Source organism: Sus scrofa, chromosome 15 (genome assembly GCF_054392235.1).
Source record: "Sus scrofa isolate SSC_HxYL_T2T_F1_AM1 chromosome 15, Sscrofa_HxYL_maternal_Yorkshire_Landrace_v2.0, whole genome shotgun sequence".
Lineage (NCBI taxonomy): Eukaryota > Metazoa > Chordata > Mammalia > Artiodactyla > Suidae > Sus > Sus scrofa.
This window is the reverse complement of record NC_139397.1, coordinates 71,734,252-71,757,626: the sequence shown is the minus strand read 5'-3', so window position 1 is coordinate 71,757,626 and position 23,375 is coordinate 71,734,252. Positions and strand designations below refer to the sequence as shown.

Below are 23,375 nucleotides of genomic sequence, written 5' to 3'. Positions count from 1 at the left end.
CCAATCATGTTGCACCACAGCAGGAACTCCCCAAATGTAATTTTCTATTTTCAGTGAAACTATCTTCAGAAACAAAGAGGAAATAAAGGTATTTGTAAATGAACAATGTTAAAATAATTTGCCATTAACAGACCTAAACTTAAAGCTAGACTAAATGTCTTAATGTTTGCAGTACAATGATCAAAGAAGAAATAAGAAAGAAAAACAGTTAAGAGTAGAAATGTAAGAATATACTATAGATTATATTTCTCCTCTAAAGAATATATCAATCATACTTGATAATTATAACAGAAATTATAACATGATCTGATATCAAAAACAACAATATTTTGGAGTTCCCGTGGTGGCTCAGTGGTTAATGAATCCGACTAGAACCATGAGGTTGCGGGTTCAATCCCTGGCCTTGCTCAGTGGGTTACAGATGTGGTGTTACCATGAGCTGTGGTGTAGGTTGCAGACACGGCTCAGATCCCATGTTGCTGTGGCTCTGGCGTAGGCCAGCAGCTACAGCTCTGATTAGACCCCTAGCCTGGGACCCTCCATATGCTGGGGGTGCAGCCCTAAAAAAGGCAAAAAGACAAAAAACAAATAAATAAAAATAAAATAAGGATAAAAAATAAAAAGCAACAATATTTTCAAATACAAAAGATAAAACTAAAAGGAAGTAAGGATGTACACTAAAGATTTATAGATATCAGATTTTATCTCCTCAAGTGAAATATACTTCCTTACTTCCTTTTAGTTTCACTCACCTTCATATATTTATGTGTATTTATAAAAGTCACTAAATAATGGTCATCCCTCAACAAGCTAAACTCAGAAATGTTTAATGAGCGGAAGAATCAGATTTCCAAATTACCACATTATACTTTTATATTCAGAATGCCCCTTTCTCAACCACAATAATAACAACAAAATTAAAAATCATACAAAGGAAAGTTGATTCACAGGAAAGTATTTGGCAGAAACCATGGAAAAGAAGAAATCAGCAAAGCTATGTAAGCAAAATAAGAATATCAATAAAGAGATACAATTATGAAAAGAAGGAAAGTATGATTATCCCATTGTGGCTTAGTGGGTTAAGAGCCCGAATAGTATCCATGAGGAGTGGGTTTGATCCCTGGCCTCATTCAGTGGGTTAAGGATCCAGCATTGCTGTGAGCTGCTGCATGGGTTGCAGATACAGCTTGGATCCCACATTGCTGTGGGTGTGGCAAAGGCCAGCAGGTACAGTTCCAATTCAACCCCTAGCCTGGGAACTTCCATATGCCATGGGTGAAGCCCTAAAAAGAAAAAAAAAAAAATATATGAAAAGGAATCAAACCAAAATTCTGGAAATGGAAGTTACAATAGCTGAAATGAAAATAGAGATATTCAACAGCAGATCAGAGGAAGCAGAAAAAAGGACCAATGAATTTGGAGATAAGGCAATTCAAATTATATATACAGTCTAAGGAACAGGAAAAAAAGGAAGGCAGTCTGATGGACTTGAATATCAAAAATATCAACATTGGAGTTCCCGTGGTAGCACAGCAGAAGCAAATCCGACTGGGAACCATGAGGTTGTGGGTTTGATCCCTGGCCTTGCTCAGTGGGTTAAGGATCCGGTGTTGTCGTGAGCTGTGGTGTAGGCCGCAGACATGGCTCAGATCTGGCATTGCTCTGGCTGTGGTGTAGGCTGGCAGCTACAGCTCCAATTAGACTCCTAGCCTGGGAACCTCCATATGCCACAGGTGCTGCCCAAAAAAGCAAAAATAAAATAAAATAAAAAACCCTCAACACAGGCATAATAGAGTTCTGGGAGAAGACAGAAAGAAACTAAAAGAGACAGAAAGAATACTTAAGAAATAATGGCCAGAAACTTCCCCAAACTGACGAAATACATGAATATACACCTCCAAGATACTCAACAAATACCAAGCTGAGTAAGACATCCACACCAATATACATTATAGTAAATTATCAAAACACAAACATAGAGAATTTTTCGGGTAGCAAGAGAGAACAGACTCATCATGTACAAGAGATTTTTCAGTAAGATTAACAGCTGATTTTCCATCAGTACTGTGGAGGCCAGAAGACATGAGATGGTATATTTCAAGTCCTGAAAGAGGAGCTCCCGCTGTGTCTCAACAGGATTGGCAGCGTCTCGGAGCACTGATACATGGGTTCAATCCCTGGCCTGGTACAGTGTGTAAAGGATCTGGTGTTGCCGCAGCTGCAGCTTAAATCACAACTGCGGCTCAGATCTGATCCTTATCCTGGGAGCTCCATATGCCACAAGATGGCCAAAAATGAAAAACAAAATAAAAAGAAAGAGAGAACTGTCAACCAATAATTCTATATCCAGCAAAGTCATCCTTGAACAGTGAATGAGAAATTAAGACATTTCCATAGTAACAAAAACAGATGGTGAATTACCATAGACCCACCCTGCAGGAGATGATAGGGAAGACCTTCACATTGAAATGAAAAGACCCTAGACATTAACTCAAAGTTAGAAGAAATAGGAGTTCCCTGGTGCCCCAGAGGGTTGAGGATCTAGAGTTGTCACTGCTTGGCTCAAGTTTGATCCCTGGCCTAGGAACTTCTGCATACCACACGCATGACCAAAAAAATAAAATACTCCCCGAAAAGTAGAAGAAATAAATTAAAATGGCAAAGGTGACTACATAAGTAAATATAAAGGCTGATATTATTGTACTTTAGCTTTGTAACTCCTCTTTTTTTCCTATATGACTTAAAAGGCAAATACATAAAGCAATAATTATAAATCAATGTCAATGAGAAAATAATCTATAAAGATGTAATCTTTGACAACAATGATATAAAGGGTAAGGATGGAAATGTCTACAAGCTGAGTATTTCTACACTGTTGATAAGCTGATATTATTCATGCAAAATTTGTTTACTTAAAACGATTTTTTTTTTGTCTTTTGTCTTTTTTAGGGCTACACCCATGGCATATGGAGGTTCCCAGTCTAGGGGTCTAATCGGAGCTACAGTTGCTGGCCTATGCCAGAGCCACAGCAACGCCACATCCGAACCACGTCTGCAAACTACACCACAGGTCACAGCAACACCAGATCCTTAACCCACTGAGCCAGGCCAGAGATCCAACTAGCAACCTCATGGTCCCTAGCCAGATTCATTTCTGCTGCACCACGATGGGAACTCCTACTTAAAACAATTGTTAATTTCAACCCCCAAGGTAATCACTTAGAAAATAACTTAAAAATTTTTTTTAAAAAAGAGAATCAAAATGTACACTACAAAAAATAAAATAAAATACAAAAAAAAAACAATAGAGGAACCAAATATATATAAGATATAGAAAAAAACAAATAAGCAGGAGTTCACATCATGGCTCAGTGGTTAATGAATCTGACTAGCATCCACGAGGACACAGGTTTAATCCCTGGCCTCGCTCAGTGGGTTAAGGACCCAGCTTTGCCATGAGCTGTGGTGTAGGTCACAGATGTGGCTGGGATCCCACGTTGCTGTGGTGTAGGCCGGCAGTTGCTGCTCTGATTTGACCCCCAGCCTGGGAACCTCCATACGCCACAAAAGACAAGACAAAAAAAAAAAAAAAGGCAAATGGCAGAAGCAAGAATTTCATTAAAGTAAATTACTTTAGGAAGTTCCTTAGTGGCACAGCAGGTTAAGGATCTGGCATTGCTGCAGCTGTGGCATAAGCCACAACTGCATCACTCATTTGATCCCTGGCCCAGAAATTTCTACATGCTGTGGGTGCAGCCCTAACTATAATAATAATAATTATAATTATAGATTACTTTAAATATAAAAAAACTCGTATTAAAAGGCAGAGGTTAGCCTCCCCTCAGGGACAGTGGTAGCTATTCCCTGAGTGGGAGGAGCCATGTAGGGGGCATGGAGCGAACTCAGACCATACACAAGCCTGACATTGTGAGGACTAAGCCCCCCATGTGGACAGTTCTCATGAAGGGGGTTCCCAAAGAGATCTTATCAAGCAGGCTTTTAATTTCTTCAGAGTGCCTCAATGTCCCATTGGGCTCTTGTCTCTGGCAGTGTCCCCTTGCAAATGACAGGGAGAACATTGAGACATAAGCAACAGAAGTTCATTCATTCAACAACTCCTGTCCCCCAGGTGCTACATGAGGCCCAGAGGTAGCATAAGAACAGAGGTACATGCCACTCACTGACTGGCAGCCTTGATTGGATAATTATACAAACATGCACATACAGGAGGAGCCTCAGAGGAGGGGTGAGACAAAAGAAGGCACCATCAAAGAAATGAGAGCCTGTCTCCAAGGCTGGGGGAGGCTTCCCTGAGGAAGTGCTGCTTTGGTTGAGTTGAAGGATGAGCTAGAATCAACTGGGCAGCAGATGCATGCTGTGAGCAATGCAGAATGGGTAGGGAGTAGAAGCACATTGGGCAGCGAGCCATGTCCATGCTGGGAACGTGCAAAGAGTGAAGTAGGGTGGGGGTCAGGGGGTCTTTGGAGTAGGGAACAGTGTCCATGGGAGAGGAACAGCATGTGCAAAGAGTGAAATGCAGTGGGGGAGGGGCCATTGGGACAAGGAACAGGGTCCATGGGGTAGGAGGGGAATAGCATGAGCAAAGAGTGAAGTGGATGGGATGACTATGGAGCAGAGAAGAGTGTCCGTGCAGGGGGAACAATGAGTGCAGAGGACCTGAGGCCAGAAGCCTCTGGCAGGTGAAGAGAAGGGAGGTTTGGGACAGTCCAGTGCTGGGAAGGCGTTCACCTTGAATCCTGTGAGGAATGGGAAGACTGCTGCACCTGAGGATCCTGCACCTGAGCACCACTTCTTGACCAAAGGCCTTTCCCATTACTCAGCACCAGGGTTCCTGTGGCTTCATGGCATGGTCTGGAAAAACTGGCCAGTCTGTACCAGCCAAGGCGTCATCCTAGGGCAAGCGGATGCCACTCCCTCACAGATGGCCCAAAGGCTGGCTACAAGTGTTTTTGTTTTTTGTTTTTTGTTTTTTTGTTTTTTGTTTTTTTGCTTTTTAGGGCCACACCCATGGCATATGGAAGTTCCCAGGCTAGGGGCCGAATCTACAGCTGCCGGCCTATGCCACAGCTGCAGCAACACAGGATCCGAGCTGTCTGCGACCTACACCATAGCTCATGGCAACGCTGAATATGCTACCCACTAAGTGGGGCCAGGTATCAAACCCACATCCTCATGGATGCTGGTCAGTTTCTGTTTCCACTGCACCCCAATGGGAACTCCCCTGACACACTTTTTTTTTTTTTTGTCTTTTGTCTTTTTGTCTGTTGTTGTTGTTGTTGCTATTTCTTGGGCCGCTCCCGCGGCATATGGAGGTTCCCAGGCTAGGGGTCAAATTGGAGCCGTAGCCACCGGCCTACGCCAGAGCCACAGCAACGCGGGATCTGAGCCGCGTCTGTGACCTACACCACAGCTCACGGCAACGCCGGATCGTTAACCCACTGAGAAGGGCAGGGACCGAACCCGCAACCTCATGGTTCCTAGTCGGATTCGTTAACCACTGCGCCACGACGGGAACTCCCCCTGACACACTTTCGATGTTACTTTCCAACCCTGAGTATTTACCAGAACATTACTGGTGAATTCCACCATTGCTGGGCTCCTAGCCTCAAGCCACTAGTGCACGCTGGAGCCAGTCTGGGAGTGGGAGAGTCGCGGGAGTCCCTACTGGGTTACCCTCCTGGGCTGGTGTCCTCATCTTTGGAAACAGTCCTAGGAGCTGCACACAGAGCACTCAGCTCTTTAAGTGTGTCTCCTGTGAGTGAGCACCACAGGCTGAGCACCCCTCTGAGGCAGCTCCTGCCATGTCCCCACTTTACAAACAAGGTCGTTGAGGCTCAGGGACAGGGGAGGAGAAGAAGGGAGACAGCTGGGCCCTTCTCTCTCCAGGTCTCTCTTTCCTGGTCCCCACCAAGCACGCACTTGCCCACCTGCACTGGTAATCACGATTCTCTTACAGACCCTGTGGCACGTGGCACACAGGCACCAGTGACAGTTCAGGCTTAGGCATTCACAGAGTGGGTACAACTCAGGGCCATACTTGAACCTGGCAAGTGGGCCGCAATAACAGCGATAACCACCTCAAGTTTTAGATGAGGAGCACGTCCAGTAGGTGCTGTCTGGAGAACACACGCCCCTTCTGTGTGTGCACAACTGAGCATGTCCACGCGCAGCTCCCGGAGGCGAAGGTGTGCCTATCTGGCCCCTAGTCCCCTCCTTGTGCCACAGGCCCCTCAGCAAGGGACTCAAAGTGGACGGAACCCACAGGCCACGCACTGCCCAAGGTGCTCAGCCTGCACCACCTGGCGCTTAATCCCTGGGAAGAGGAGCTTCAGAGCCAGCTGGTAGCCCTGATGCCCAAGGCCAGGCTCCTGCCATAAAGGACTTGGGGATGGAAAGCTCAAGAGGGTGTGGGGGTCTGTGTGCAGGCGCTGCCCCAAATCCATTCCTGTCCTCTCCATTTTCCACTGAAGCGTGTCAAGGTCCTAACGACCTCCACTTGCCAAACCCAGTGGCCACCCTCCATTGCCACCTCCCCTGATGGCACCACTGACCACACCCTCCACAGCGTAGCCACTCTGCTCTCCCCACCCTCGGCCCTCCTCCTTCCCCACCTTGGCCAGTCAATCTTGAGACCACCTCTGCTCCCTGCTCCCCAGCTCCAGGCCTTACCATCCCTGTTCCTAGACCTCTGTCCTTACCTCAAGACATGACCACCAGGATGTTGGGGAGAAATCTCCTTTCACGTGCCCCAGCATCACCGAGTCCCCAGGGACAGGGGCCAGGATCTTGGCCACCATGGCTCCACCCCAGTCTCCATTCCCTTTTCCACCCTCTCCCAGACGGACCTGCGTGCGGGACTTGAGACCACTGTTCCTGGTCTGGAAAGCCAGCATAACCGTACTGTCCCCTGCAGCCCCTCCCAGTGCTCAGCTGAGCACCCACAGTGACAGGGTGGTTGCTGAGACGTTGCTGACTCCACAAAGCAGAGTGACCTTTTCTGTCCAGCCTCATGCCTGCACCTGGCATTGAGCTGGGCCCAGATGTGTTAGGTACATGGGTGGGAGACTCAGAGCCAGTCAAGCCCAGCAGGGACTGTGGGCAAAGCCTGGAGATGGGTGTTCAGGAGCAGGCTGGCCCCCTGCTAAGCAGGCCATGTGGAGGAAGGAGTCCTGACGGGGCCTGAGACAGGCAGCCCAGGGTCCCTCACCAGCACTGCAGGAGGACAGGGAAGGGAGAAAACTGCACAGATGGGATGTTTGGGGAAGGTCCCAGAGCAGGGAGGCCAGAGAAGCCTTGTGGAGGGCAAGGCAGAATGAGCAAGATGCAGTGTGTCAGGAGTAGGGGCTGGTACCCACCCCCTATCATGGAAGCCTGCAAGGAGGGGAGAGGGCTACCTGGCCCCTACCACGTGGGTGCTAATAGAAAAAGGACCTTGGCATCATGCTCATTCTGGGCAGTGAGGAAAGGACAGGGCAAAGCCCTCACCCTGACAGGCTCAGGGGTGATCTCAGGCAGACCCTTTATCCACTTAGGACCTTGTCTGAGGCCCCTTCTCAGAGCCCTGGGGCTGGTGCCTCAGGCCAGGCAAGTAACAGGAAGCAGCACAGGGACAGGGCTGTGGGACTCTGCAGTCAGACCCAAGCACTTCCTCTGCTCCTGGGCTACATCTGGGTAACCCTGGTTGACAGCAGGGACTGTGGGGGAGGGGGAAGGGGCTGGGAGCCAGTGTGACAAGGGAACATTCCTGGGGCTGCTCTGACACCCAGTGGTGACTCTCAGAACCAGCTGCAGCAACGATGAAGTGCGGCTGCTCCCAAAGTAGGATGGGGGAGGGGACACAGAGGTGAGGCTGGAGGGACAAAGGAGGGGGAGGAGGAGAGGATGAGAGAAGGTGGGAGGGAAGGAGTCTATTCTAAACCAGTGGTTCTCAGGACCTGAACTCGAGTGGAATCAACCTGAGGGCTGACTTGGTGACTCAGCTGAGCAAGAGACTCTGCGTTTCTAATATGTTCCTAGAGGCTGCTGGTGGTCTGGGAAGGGAGTGGAGTGGAAGAGAAGCAATGGCTGTGCTCCCTATGTGTCCTCTGGGAAGGGACAGTCATCATGGCGTCGACTTTATAGAAGAGGCAGCTGAAACTTGGAGAGACCACGCTGTCTGCGTTTCTGCAGTGCTGGTCCCAACTCTTCCCTGTGGTCCCTCCTGCATGTCTGCTGAGCAGCCAGAGCCTGCACTTGTACTGGCTATGTCCCCCTGGGCAGGGGAAGTTGCTCCTGAAAACTGAATGAACAGCCTCTGTGGGCACACTGGCCAGGACCCCTCCCTGCAGGGACCCCAGCCCTCAGCCTCCCACTGCACCCAGAATACACTCCTGTGTCCAGGTCTCACCTGGCCTGACAGGTAACCAAAAGAACCAGGCAGGACCCTGCCTGAGTCTACTCAAGAGCACCCAGGCTTGGAGTTCCCGTCGTGACTCAGTGGTTAACGAATCCGACTAGGAACCATGAGGTTGCGGGTTCGGTCCCTGCCCTTGCTCAGTGGGTTAACGATCTGGCGTTGCGTGAGCTGTGGTTTAAGTCGCAGACGCGGCTCGGATCCCGAGTGCTATGGCTCTGGCGTAGGCTGGTGGCTACAGCTCCAATTCAACCCCTAGCCTGGGAACTTCCATATGCCGTGGGAGCGGCCCAAGAAACTGCAAAAAGACAAAAAAAAAAAAAAAAAAAAAAAAAAAAAGAGCACCCAGGCTCAGTGGGGGATGACAGAGTTGCCAGTACTCCTGGGGCCCAGAGTGAGGTGTCTGATCTGATTTCCCACCAGTCAGGTGAAGGCCAGAGACACATGCAAAGCCAGTGCAGTGTTGGCTCCTCTCCTCACAGTGCTGAGCCCAGAGCAGAAGACAGGCTTCCAGGCTGTCAGAAGGCACTGCGAGTGAGGAAAGAGATGCTTCTGGCAGAGGTGAGAGGAAAACAGAAGTGTTTGGGACAGGTAGGGGGAGCTGAGACCAGGGGAGGGTCGAGGGTGGAGAGAATCCCTGGGGGCTGGAGGAAGTACGGATTCGGCCCACCCTGAACCCCTCAGGGCTTTCTGGGCATTCATTACTCATCAGCACTTGGGCACCAGTTTGGACCTCAATGTTCCTGAGCCAAAGAACACCACACCCTACATCCCAGGTGAGGTGATGAGATCTATTCTCCCAGCGAGTGAAGAGACCCTGGAAATTACCCAGCAATAGGCAAGAATGGGGAAAGGAGGGAGAGGGAATAATCAGGAGCCATGATGCAATCTGCCATGATGCTCAGGAAATAATTGATGGAATAATTTGAAAGAACAAATGGGTGGAATAACTATATTCCTAGCTGGAAAGGGTGAATGTCCAAGTGCAAACCTGCCCATAAGTTGGTAAATAGGGAAAGAAATAATTGAGCAACCAAAAAACCCTATGACCAAAGGACATTTGCGTTGTGTGAACCAACAATTTATATGTAATCTGGGAGTTCCTGTCATGGCGCAGTGGTTAACGAATCCGACTAGGAACCATGAGGTTGAGGGTTCGATCCCTGCCCTTGCTCAGTGGGTTAACGATCCGGTGTTGCTGTGAGCTGTGGTGTGGGTTGCAGACGCGGCTCGGATCCTGCATTGCTGTGGCTCTGGTGTAGGCCGGCGGCTACAGTTCCGATTCGACCCCTAGCCTGGGAACCTCCATATGCCGCGGGAGCGGCCCAAGAAATGGCAAAAAGACAAAAAAAAAAAAAAAAAAAAATACGTAATCTGCCACCACCCACTTTACTAATCAGTAAATACTATGCAAATGAGGGTTAACAGAAATCTGACTTCCTTATTTACCATTTATCTACAACAGCAGCTGCGGCCAGGATGGCTTCTTCCTGAGCTCAGACTACACCTCCTAGACCACCTGTGTGACACCAGGGCCACATGACACTCTCACAATTGGAATGAGAGAAGCTTGAGCAGTGCCGCCGATCTGTGGAGGGGGAGTGTGCCTTCACCATCTTTCTCTTCCAGTAGGACACAGAAGCTCCGAGGACTCTGAGGGACCACAGAGAAGCAGCTTCAGGCCCCAAATGACTGCCTGGAACTGAAATTTCCCTCCATGCAAACCCCAATGGACAGGGACTAGAGCAGCGGACTTTCAGCCTCCAGCTACTAAGGCTGACGGTGCTTGTCACAGCTGTCAGTCTCTGTGCAGACAGTTATCCAAGTCCCTCCCCCAGGTGTCAGGGTGATTGTGGAGGTGCAGACTAAGGGGGGGACTGTAAGACAGTTATACCCCAGGGAATTCTGTCATCCACTACTTGCACTCTGTCAAAGAGACCACAGCTCCAAGAGCCCCACCCTGGGATGAATCACTTCTGTACAGTAGCCTTCATGGCAGTGTTGTCAGCAACAAAAGTAAAAGGGTGCTGGGAAAATTACAGGATAAATAAAATGAATGGGTGTTTCTTATGTGATGATACTGAAACACCTCAAAAAAAAAAAAAAAAAAGATATAACAACATACAATTCAGTAGTTTTCAAATATGATCCAAGGACCTCTGAGGGTGCCCAAAGCCCTTTCAGAGGGTCTGCAAGTTCCTCCCTTTCCAACTATGTATCTATGTGAAGCCATATTTCCTTCAATACCTCAAGCCCCCCAAAAGTCACAACAGACTGAATGCATAAGTGGATAGGCATATCTATTAAGCCAGGTGTTAAATTTTTTCAAATGTGAAAACACTTTGCCTCACTTTGTATTGGAAAATTTTTTTTATAAACTGTATTTTTAAAACGTTACTCCTGGGAGTTCCTGTTGTGGCTCAGCTGTAACATACCCAACTAGTATCCATGAGAACACAGGTTTAATCCCTGGCCTTGCTCAGTGGGTTAAGGATCCGGTATTGCCGTGAGCTATGGTGTTGGCTGCAGATGTGACTCAGATCCCAAGTTGCTGTGGCTGTGGTACAGGCCAGCAGTTGCAGCTCTGATTCAACCCCAACCCTGGAAACTTCCATTGCCACAGGTATGACCCTAAAAAGAAAAAAAAAAAAAAAAAAAAGTCACTATAAAATGGGTTTACAATCTAAAAAAATTTTAAACTTTCTCAATTTTATTTTCCAACATGGTAAATAATGATAGATATAACTTACCTTAAAAAGTAAAAAGCTCTTTGGGGGTTCCCGTAATGGCTCAGTGGTTAATGAATCCGACTAGGAAGCATGAGGTTGCGGGTTCGACCCCTGGCCTCGCTCAGTGGGTTAAGAATCCGGTGTTGCTGTAAGCTGTGGTGTAGTTCACAGATGTGGCTTGGATCTGACACTGCTGTGGCTGCTGTGCCTGTGGCGTAGGCCAGCAGCTGTAGGCTCCAATTGGACTCCTAACCTGGGAATCTCCATATACCTCAGGTGCAACTCTAAAATGACAAAAAAAAAAAAAAAAAAAAAAAAGAAAAGAGCTTATCTTTGTACTAGCTTATAATGCATGAAGAAACACATGAAAGATAAAATAAAACAATATGAGTGGTTAAATTGAAGATCCTTTACTTTTTTTTTTTGAATTTTCAAGTTATGTATAACATATTCAAAAACTAAAAAAAAAAAAGTGCTAAAAGGCAGCAAGCCAGCTTGACCAAAGATGAGAATAAAGTCCAGCTGATAAGTGGGAGGTCTACAAAGTCTGTGTGGAGTGTCTGCCCTCCCCTCACACAGAAATAACTGCCCCAGGCAAAATACTAGAGAATTCTTCTCTAAAGAAATGAAAAAAAGAGACCTAGAGCTTCCAGTATGAGATTCCTCATATTAAACTATAGAAGGCAAGCACATAACACAATTTAATCAAAGTCTGCAACAGGTGAGATAAACAGAAAATCTAGCCAGAGCAAAGTGAAGTAATTTAGAAACAAAAGGAAATTTAAAAAAAAAATTTTTTTTTTAACGTGTGCAAGTCACATACACAACATATTGGAGAAGTTGCTGAACCCATGCTGCAGATCTGGTCGCAGAAGATAACAGCCCTAGAAGTACTGACCCTACAATGTTCTTGTGGAAATTATACTCACATGCAAACGGCACAAGGAAGAAAAATGTTTTAACATGAGATATAAATCTATTTCATCTACCACCGGTGTGCTCCCAAGACAAGAATTTAACTTTTGAGCCTCAGTTTCATCCAGTGTAATTTGGATGATACCTCCCTTATGGGGTTACTATAGGAATTTAATGAGTTGTTTTCTGATGTGACAAGACAAATGCGCATGCCCTAGCACTGAGGGAATGTCCAAAATGGCATTCTTATTCCCTGTGATGCAGGAGAAAAAGCCAACAGTGTGTTACTACAAACTTTTTAAAAAACAGATTAGTGATTGCCAGAGGTAGAGGGTGGGGGATGGGAGAAATGCATGAAATGCTTTTATCTTCTTAAATAAATTGAATTAAAAGAAAACAATACAGGGAGTTCCTGTCATGGCTCAGTGGTTAACGAATGCAACTAGGAACCATGAGGTTGCAGGTTCGATCCCTGGCCTTGCTCAGTGGGTTAAGGATCCAGCATTGCCATTAGCTGTGGTGTAGGTCGCAGATGCAGCTTGGATCCCGAGTTGCTGTGGCTGTGGTGTAGGCCAGCAGCTACAGCTCCGATTAGACCCCTAGCCTGGGAACTTCTATATGCCGTGGGAGCAAGCCCAAGAAATGGCAAAAAGACAAAAAAAAAAAAAAAAAAAAGAAAGAAAGAAAAAGAAAAAAGAAAACAATACAGGTCAGTAAAATATGCTTTAAGGTTAATGATCATTTAATGTATTAACATTTTCACTTATAAACATACAGTTTGCATACATAGGGAAAAACAGGTTCTGAGGACACAATAGAATACCAGAGACAGGCAAGCAATCAGAAAAAAGATCACCTCTAGGGGAAAACAACGGAATTGTGTTCCATGCTGGTGTGTACATAAACTCGCATAGGAGAAAGAAAGATCATACAGGATCACAATTAATGTAGAAAATAAAACGTGGGTCATTCTATCTCAACAGCAGGTCTTTCTTCCATGATCCAGATCTCACGTCCTGGTCTGGCTCACTTCTTGATGATCTGAAACATACTGGTCTCTCCTTTCTCTTCACATCTAAGACCCAGAAGTTAACTCAAGGAATTAAAGAACAGAGCTAAACACAAGCAGACTGGCATGTGTGCAACGTCAACTGCCAACTTCTTTCCAGGTACACTCTTAAAAAGTACACACTGAAGTAAAATGCTGACTCAAACCTGAACAAGTTCCTTCTTGATTTAGGGTTACCTAAACAAGGCGACCAAAAGATTGGCATCTACGGCAGTTGGGGCCAGGGAAATGAGGTATCTCAGTCCATCTATACCAAGTGTGCATTTCCTCGCAGGATCAAGTCACTAGTGACAGTGAATTTTCAGATTCAACTCTAGATACCCAACAAGGCTGGCCCCTCTGGGGACAGGGACTGGAGATGCGGGCACACATGTGTGCCCAAGTTTCAGGCCACAGCTTACTCCTTTTTGTCAGAGGGCAGCCAGGAGACACAGGGGAAACACATTTGCTTCAAGGGTGTTTCAGTGACTAACTCAGTATTCTGTGGTTCCAATAACTCGAAGTTCAAAATTAATACCCAATGCAACATTAAAAATTGAGTTTAGTATTTTGTAAGTAAAGCATATAGCTTTAATGATTAACATCTTAACAAAACCACTCTTTTTATATAAAATGTAAAATCACAAACGCAACAGCTTTAACCATCAAAACCAATGGTGTCACACATCACATCTGGCAATTTTCCACTATGTCAAACATCCAAAGAGATGACAGCTAAATACACTTCCTTTCAGCTGGAAACTGATGCTCTGGTGTCAGCAAGTGCAGTAGAATTGGTTGGGAAAACAGACCTGTGATCACGGCAAAGTGCATTTGGCACGTGGGCTCATTCGGAGCTAGACCTCTTCACATGTGACTTTGAGATGGAGTCAGTTGACCAGTCTTTCCACAAAAAGACTATGTATGGAACTGGCTACACAGAATAAAAATAGAATTTGTGCTACTAGGAGTGTATTTTACGGAAAATGGGGCCACATGGAGTGTGGGGGCAAAGATTTTCAAGGTGCTCAACTGCTTTTGTAAAAGCACATTTTTTAAAGCATGCAGAACAGAAAACTGGAATAACTGAAGTTTTTAAATTGACATAGATAAAGAAGAAATAACAGAAACACAGGACTCTGGGTTCTCCAGAGCTCCACACACTTGGGGCTCAAAATTAAATGGTTTAAGCTTCTCTAAGACACTTGAGTCAGGAATAAAAACAAGGGTGGTGTCCTGGTCAGGAGGAGTGATGTCTTAAGCAGGTCATTCATGTGTGTGGCCACAATTCCCATCTCTAACCTATACCACCACCGGGGCTCCGAGGTCCTGCACGGGACAGCCAAAGGCTCTGCAACAGCCTCAGGACGGGAAGGGCATCCTCAGTGCAGTGCAATCTCCTGAAACAGTAACACCAACTATGGCTCTCATTCCACTTTCCTCATCATTCTCTTAATATTACTTTCTCAACAAGTAGAAAAATAAGCTATTAAGTAGGCCAAGGTGGCAATTAAAATACTCAAAGCAAACAATGAATACAGCAAATCTATCTCCACATATTTGTTGTATTTTGTTTTCTTCTAGTTTTAAATGACAGACCTATTCATAATTTGGGATGTCTTCCAAGGATCACTACCAAAAACAAACAAGAATGAAGAAGCATCATTTAAAAGGGGGAACTGCCATCCCCCCATCATCCTGAGCAGTCAGTTTTGCTGGGAGCCTTGGAGCCCAAAAGGCTGTGGGATGTCACACCACTGCCTCAGGGACAGTCCAGCCTATAGCTTCTGAAGTAACATGCAGCCAGTTCTGGTCTGAGGTTTCAAAGTCTGGCATTACACCAAAAAAGCTGCAGTTTTTCTTGCCACAATCACTCAACACTCATACATCACCATGTCACTAGCATAACACTACAATAAATTATCCCTTAAGCACTACACCAAATTCTAAAAAGAAAATGGCCTTTCAAAATAGGTGTGTTCAAACAAGGTATTCTGAGGGTTCCACGAGGAAACTTCTAGAATGAGCCAGTGCCCCCAAATAGTCCATGTTTTCACTAACAGCAGTCCAAAGCCTTCTCCATGGTACTTACATAGATTAGTTATAAGTATGATGTCACTACTTTCAAAAGACCTATTAAAACTATTATTAAAAACATTTATCACAAACAGAAATGCCCTGCAAATTATATTATTGCACACAGGGTATCAGAAGCTATGCACATCCAGGTTCCAAGGGCCCTAGAAGACCCAAAACAGAGACCCCAAGGCCATGCCTGTGGCTGCTCCAGCCAGCATGCCTAGCGCCAGATCACTGTCATTGTCTCGATACCGCTCACGAATGATGACTTGGTTGGCAGGCTGCTGTCCATAAAGTCCTAGAAAAGAAGGAAAAGTATAGCCCTGAGGAGCAGTTTGTGAAGTCCAGCATTCAGTCAAAAAGGTGGCTCCCTTGACGGGACCCTCCCTCTGCAGAGGCGGTGGGGTGGCTGCAGTGAGCACTCCCCAGTTCTCCTCCACAGGCAAAGGCAACTGGACCTGGCTAAGTGAGGCAGACATCTCCACTTCTAAGATCTCATTAAGAACATCAAAACGCTTAGCTTCCCAAGGTCCAAAGTCCCAGACACTGAAGACAGTAGAATCTTAATGAAGCTGCAAAACCCAACCCCAATGTCCATTCCAGCCACCCACACTGTGCTCATGAGGCTGGCAAGCAGAAGGGGAGTGTGGGGGGCACAGAGCCCAGACAATGGGAGAGTCAAGAATCCCCAGTGGGAGTTCCCTGGTGGCCTAATGGTTAGGACTCAGTGGTTTCACCGCTGCAGCCCAGGTTCAATCCCTGGTGTGGGAACAAAGACCCCACATCGGAAAAAAAGGGAGTTCCCTTTGTGGTACAGCAGAACCAAATCTGACTAGTATCCATGAGGATATGGGTTCAATCCCTGGCCTCACTCAGTGAGTTAAGGATCCAGCATTGCCAGGAGCTATGGTGTAGGTTGCAGACATGCCTTGGATCCCGCGTTGCTGTGGCTGTGGTGTAGGCCGGAAGCTGCAGCTCCAATTTGACCCCTAGCCTGGGATCCTCCATATGCCACATGTGCAGCCCTAAAAATGTAAAAACAAAACAAAACAAAAAAAGACTCCCCTTTGAAAGCTAAAAAGGAAAAAAAACCCATCTAGAAGTTAATTAGCTTCTTAGTACTCATGCAAACCATTTTAAAATTAAAAATTAAACCTTAAATCTATTAATATAACTGGCTCTTCATTTTTAACCCTGTCTTTAAGGAGGAAATATTTATGTTAGAGGGAAAACTTCTAAAAAGAAAACTTTAAACAAATTTAAAATTTATCTGCACAATTAAAATGTGTAACTTGAAATGCATTGTTTGTTCTCTTCTATACTTGACGGCTATATTGTATAATAATTAGCTTTAAAATTGCACACATTTAGCATTAAATTTCCTCCTTGACCCATTATTCCCTTAACAGTTCAACCCAAGAAATTAATTCAGTAGTGATATGTACATGGAGATGAAACCAGCAGTGAGACTAAAGTCTAACATCTGTTAAGTGCTTACCAGTTTAAGCATTTCTAGTATTACAAGCATTCACATGCACTGACTCACTTAATCCTCATAGCAACCCTATCTTATAGACAGACAAAAAGTGAGGTACACAGGGCCGACCCAGGCACTCACTGTGTGCTCATAAACACCAATGCCTCAAATACTAAGGAGGGTGACTGATAGGAAAGAGAAAAATCAAAATCACGGAGAAGGAGACCACTATAAATCTAAAGGTTGATAAAGTACAGGTAACAGCATTAGAAGCAAACAATTTTTTATGTCATGTTTAAACTTTGAAACTGGTGAAATTTAACATTGACTATCACAGCCTTGAAATTTTAAGTTTCAATTAGCCAACTCTTAACTAAAGAAACATATCATGGTAGGAAGTGGTGAGCTGACCTAACTGAAAGATGGCCCAGAAAATCTAAACCTGAATTCCCTCTGTTAGCCCCACAGAAGGACACTCGCACTGCATGCCCTGGAGCTAACTTCCGCCAGCTCCTGTTCAAATCTTATTTCTACCAGCAAGCTAATCTTCAGTATTACCAAAGTCAGCTGGGGATGTTCCAAGTTGTACTTACTTTCAATACCTAATTTAATTTTTATACAAATGATCATAACATGAATATGAAAAAGGCAGATATTTTTTCTATGACAACTAAGTGAGATACCTTAGGAAAAGACTAAAGAAAGACAGGTAACTTTTACAAATTACCATCAAACCAAGGAACTGAGTAATTATCAAAGATGGGGAAACACCTAGAATCACAAAATCTAGAGGTCCGCTCTCAGACCTGGCCCCGCCAACTGCAGTGCAATTATGTTTCATGAGTACCATTCTCTACATGACAGAAACAGGACTCCAACCAAAGGAGTCAACTTAAGCCAAAGATCACAAGCCCACAGCAAAGGATAGATGAGCTAATATCCACTAATGTGGGTAAATCAAACACAATAGAGTGTGCACAAAGCACTCTTTGCACTTTTTAAACTGGCTGACTGGCAACTGGTCCCCATCATGTTAAAGAGAAGGCCCATAACCAGCTCTACCCATGACAGGGGTCTCTATGGACACTGCAGAGCAGTGTGTCATGAAGCGGGCCACGCCAGTCTCAAAATGGCTGCCTGGAGAGCTCCTGTCTGGTGACCAGCACAACATAGCTGCAGGATGACCACCCCAATACAGCCTGCCCACTGGCTGGTCACATGCAAATGCGGAATGCCACCCAAGGTGCGTAGAGGCTGCCCCAAGAGTGCTATCTCTTCTCTGAGGATAACAGCCAAAGTCAGGATGCAGTTCAACACAAAGAAATTCCTTTCACAAACATTCCTACAAAACTGCCTTTCTACAGAGTAAGAAACAGCTGAGATTATTCCCATCTGTGGTCTAGGGGCTGAATATAAGGCTGGCTCTTATCAGATGATTAGCCTAGGCTTAAAAACCTCAAAATAAATGGGGGGAAAATTCTTACAAAGGAAAACCTAATTTTTAAACAATTATACAATGTTTAACTTCACCAGTTATCATATATATACAAACTAAAGCAACCTGATTCCAGGTTAAGACCTAATGGGGTTATCAAAACTTTAGAGGATAACAAAAATATACAATCTTTATGGGACTATAGAGAAACCAATACATCATTAACTCCCAGTGGCATATAAACTGGTGAACTATTCTGGGAATTAATTTGGAAAATGGTAACAAGACTTAATGTAATAGGATCAGGTGAAATGATATAAAGTCTGAATTTCCCTCAAAATAATCCAGAGGTGGGAAGAGAAGGTACATGCGAAACAAGATATGGTAATTGTTGAAGCTGGTAACAGGCAATTTTTTTTTTTTTTTTCCCAGTCTTCTTAGGGCCGCACCTGCGGCTTATAGAGGTTCCCAGGCTAGGGGTCAAATTGGAGCTACAGCTGCCGGCCTCCGCCACAGCAACATCAAATCCGAGCCGCATCTTCAACTTACACCACAGCTCATGGCAATGCCAGATCCTTAACCCACTGAACAAGGCCAGGGATCGAACCCGCAACCTCACGGTTCCTAGCAGGATTTGTTTCTGCTGCACCACAATGGGAACTCTGGTAACAGGCAAATTTGACTCTTCATTTACTAGCCCTACTTTTATATGTTTGAAAACTTTCATAATTTCTAATGATAAAAGAATGAAAAAATGTTATGCCTTTTGGAATATTAATTTAATATGCAGAAAGTAGAAATATATTCTAAGACATATTTAACAGGAATAAAAACAATTAGAAATATTCAAAGTAATTTCTACAATAACAAAAATGAAGAGTAAAAAGTCAATAAATACTAATAGACTTGACTAATATAATACATCGCCCCATATAATAGTATCCAATCATTAAAAATACTTAAAGGAGTTCCTGTGGTACATTGGGTTATGGATCTGGCACTGCCACAGCTACAACATAGGTCACAGCTGGGGCATGGATTCAGTCCCTGGCCCAGGAACTTCTATATGCTGTGGATGCGGCCATAAGGAAAAGAAAAAAAAAAAAAAAAAAAAAAAAACCTTAAGATTATTATAGCACTCCAGACTAAACACATAACATTTTTAAATGAGAACAGAATGCAAAAAGTAATGTAAGATAACAAAGATAAAACAATTATTTTATATGGGGAAAATAATTCAAACAAAAAGAGTTGTGCTAGGATCAGAGGACAAATAGTTCATTTTTAGCATCATTATTCAACCTGACATGCAAACGTCAAGCAAGGCAGAATCCTTCAGAGTCTATGCTAGTTGAGTGAACTGCATCAGATTCCAGAAACAGATGACTGAAGAAACTCTCTTGAATTAGGTGCTAATATATAAGAAACCAAAGTAACCACCACTAACCAAAAGGACATTTGGAGTCCAGTGCTGGCCAAATGCAGAGACCCTGTGGCAGGCTTCTCTGTGGCATTATCGTCAGTGACCACTCTCCCTTCTGGTAACAGCCTCTCCTTCCACTGCTTCTGTGTTCAGGCACTATGCTAGGTTTGCTCAGAGCCCCTCGGATTCCTCATCTCCTGAAAAACCCTGGGCTCTCGTTCCAGTCCATTCACCAGCTTACCCTCCTATGTACTGCTCTGACATGCCATACCTACTACAACCTGGGTATGGTCTTCAGGGCATCAGCCACATGGCTCTGGCCCCCCTTGCCCTGGCTGTAGGCACCAGTACCACGGCCAGCATTACCCTACACCTGTACCCTGCAGACCTCCCCCTGCCCAGGTTGCACCCAGGACTTGATGCTACGTACTGAACCAGTCACTCACACCTACAATTTGTTACAGGTGAGGTGAAAAATGGAGAGAGCCCATTAAAAGCTCAGAGTAAATATAAGCCCTTCCAGGCCTCTATTTCACCTGCAAAATGGAACATCACCTTAGTAATGATAGTTTTTGAAGGGTATTACCAGAAGGAAAAAAGCAGGAGAAAGACTGCCTCTTGTCCTTTAAAATGGGCCTCTTAGTTTGGTTGCTTCTTAATATAAGTGAATCTCAGTAAGTACAAATTCTCCTTTGTGGAATGAAATCTGAATACAATAGTAAAGCTTAAAAAAAAAAATCAAGCCTGCTGCTGCTATGGCCCAGGTTGCAACTGCAGCACAGGTTCAATTCCTGGCCTGGGAACTTCCATATACCATAGTGGAGAAAACAAAACAAAACAAAAAAATTAAGCCTACTCTAACTACTCTAAAAGCAGTATGAAAATATATGCTTTATTTTTTAAAAGCATAATAGAAATCTTTGCAAATGATGCAACAAATGAGGGCCTAATCTCCAAAATATACAAACAACTTATACAACTCAACAGCAAAAAAAACAAACAACCCAACTGAAAAACAGGCAGAAGACCTAAACAGACATTTCTCCAAAGAAGACATATGGATGGCCAATGGGCACATGAAAAAATGCTCTACATCACTAATTATTAGAGAAATGCAAGTCAAAAATACAATAAGTTATCACCCCATGCCAGTCAGAATAGCCATCATTAACAAGTCAACAAATAACAAATGCTGGAAAGGGTTTTGTTGGTGGGAATGTAAATTGGTACAACCACTATGGAAAACAGTATGGAAGTACCTCAGAAAACTAAATATAGAACTACCATAAGATCCAGCAATCCCACTCTTGGGCATATATCCGGATGAAACTTTCATTCAAAAAGACACATGCACCCCTATGTTCATCCCAGCACTATTCACAATAGCCAAGACATGGATATAACCTAAATCCCCATCAACAGATGAGTGGATTAAGAAGATGTGGTACATATATAAGATAGAATACTACTCGCCATAAAAAAGGACAAACTAATGCCATTTGCAGCAAAAAGGATGGAACTAGACATTCTCATACTAAGTGAAGTAAGCCAGAAAGAAAAAGACAAATACCATATGATTTCACTTATATGTGGAGCCTAAAATACAGCACAGATGATCCTATCTATAAAACAGAAACAGATCACAGCTAGGGAGAGCAGACTTGTGGTTCCCAAGGGAGAGAGAGGAGGGAGTGGGACGGATGGCAGTTTGGGGTTTTAGGATGCAAACTGTTACATTTGGAATGGATGGGCATTGGGTTCGTACTGTACAACACAGGTAACTATGTGTGACTGGGTGACTCTGCTATACAACAGAAATTGAAGAAACACTGTAAATTAACTATACTTTAATAATGCTTTATTATTACAGCATTATTATTATTATTATTATTATAGTAGCAGAACAATTTGTGTCTATAACCAAAAGAAACACAACTCACTTACCCTTAAACTGAGAAATAAAAATTCTTCAGGTTTCACTGATCTACTCACTAAATGAAAAGAAACAAAGAATGAAAGGCCAGCATGAATTACCTGCATATGGGTACTGGTACGGTATAGCATAAGCCTGCCCATTTGCGGCATAGACGACTTGAGTTCCTGGTGGGTACGCACCACTGTATGGACCATAGCCATATGCCTGCTGAAAACATAAAGGCCCATTAGAAATATAGTTTTGAAATTCAACATTCACTTACAATAAAAACTCTTAACAGGAGTTCCTGTCGTGGCACAGTGGTTAACGAATCCAACTAGGAACCATGAAGTTGCGGGTTTGACCCATGGCCTTGCTCAGTGGGTTAAGGATCTGGTGTTGCCGTGAGCTGTGGTGTAGGTTGCAGACGCAGCTCAGATCCCATGTTGCTGTGGCTCTGGCATAGGCCAGAGGCTACAGCTCCGATTAGACCCCTAGCCTGGGAACCTCCATATGCCATGGGAAGTGGCCCTAGAAAAGGCAAAAAGACAAAAAAACAACAACAACAACTAAAAAAAAAAAAACTCTCAACAAAGTAGGTATGAAGAAAACATACCTAAACATAATACAGGCTATATATGTATATGACAAGACCATAGCTACCATCATATTCAATGGTAAAAAGCTAAAAGGTTTTTCTCTAAGATCAGGAACAAGATAAGGATGCCCACTGTAGCCACTTTTATTCAATATGCCACTGGAAGTCCTAGTTACAGCAATTAAACAAGAAAAGAAAAGTTCCCCAAACTGGAAAGGAAAAAGTAAAACTGTCACCATATGCATGTGACAGATTATAATGAAAATCCTATAAGACTCCACCAAAAATTTACTAGAATAAATGAATTCAGTGAAGTTGCAGGATGCAAAAATCAATACACAGAAATCTGTTGCATTTCTATACACTAATAACAAACTATTAGAAAGAGAAATTAAGAAAACAATGCCATTGGAGTTTCCATTGTGGCTCAGTGGCTAACGAATCCGACTAGAAACCATGAGGTTGCAGGTTTGATCCCTGGCCTCGATCAGTAGGTTAAGGATCTGGCATTGCCATGAGCTGTGGTATAGGTCACAGACGCAGCTCAGCTCCCACGTGGCGGTGGCTGTGGTGTAGGCCAGCGGCTACAGCTCCGATTGGACCCCAAGCCTGGGAACCTCCATGTTTCATGGGTGCGGCCCTAGAAAAGACAAAAAAAACCAAAAATATAAATCAACTAAACAATGCCATTTACAATTACATCAAAAACAATAAAAATACCTAGGAAAAAATTTAACCAAGTGAAAGGCCTGCATACTCAAAACTATAAGATACTGATGAAATAAACTGAAAATTCAAATTCACAGAAACATATTCCAAGATAATGGACTGGAAGAATTAGTAGCTAAAATGTCCATACTATCCAAAGTAATCTATGGATTCAATGCAATCCCTATCCAATTTACAGTGGCATTTTTTGCAAAAGTGAAACAATCCTAAAATTTGTAGGGAACCACAAAAAGACCCCAAATAGCCAAAGAAAGAAGAATAAAGCTGAAGCTCTCTGATTTCAAACTATACTACAAAGTAATCACAACAGTCTGGTACTGGCATAAACAAAGACACATAGATGAATGGGACATAACAGAGAGCCCAGGAAAAAACCCACATGCACATGGTCAATTAACTGAGGACAAAGGAGCCAAGGGATACAATGGGGAAAGGACAGTCTCTTCAATAAAGGGTGCTGGGAAAACTAAATAGCCAAGTGCAAAAGAATGAAGCTAGACCACTATCTTATACCATACATAAAAATTAACTCAAAATGAATTAAACCATAAAACTCCTAGATAAAAATAAAAGTGATAAGCTCCATGACACTGGTCTTGGCAATTTTTGGATCT

The 23,375-nt window shown here is 44.1% G+C and overlaps 1 protein-coding gene across 4 annotated transcripts in view; it reads right to left on the bottom strand.

The window, feature by feature from the left end:
* Positions 1-12,776: 12,776 nt before the first annotated feature.
* Positions 12,777-23,375, bottom strand: part of PLEKHB2 (pleckstrin homology domain containing B2) — a 60,729-nt gene continuing 50,130 nt past the window's right edge. For 2 of the 4 annotated variants that reach the window (XM_021076266.2, XM_085000218.1), the window contains 2 exons: positions 21,554-21,662; positions 12,777-15,482 (listed from right to left, as the gene is read on the bottom strand). In XM_021076266.2, coding sequence (XP_020931925.1) covers positions 15,346-15,482; positions 21,554-21,662 — 246 coding nt within the window. In that variant the 3' untranslated portion in view covers positions 12,777-15,345. The remainder of the gene's footprint in view (positions 15,483-21,553; positions 21,663-23,375) is intronic. The other 2 variants (XM_021076267.2, XM_085000219.1) reach the window with 1 other exon arrangement.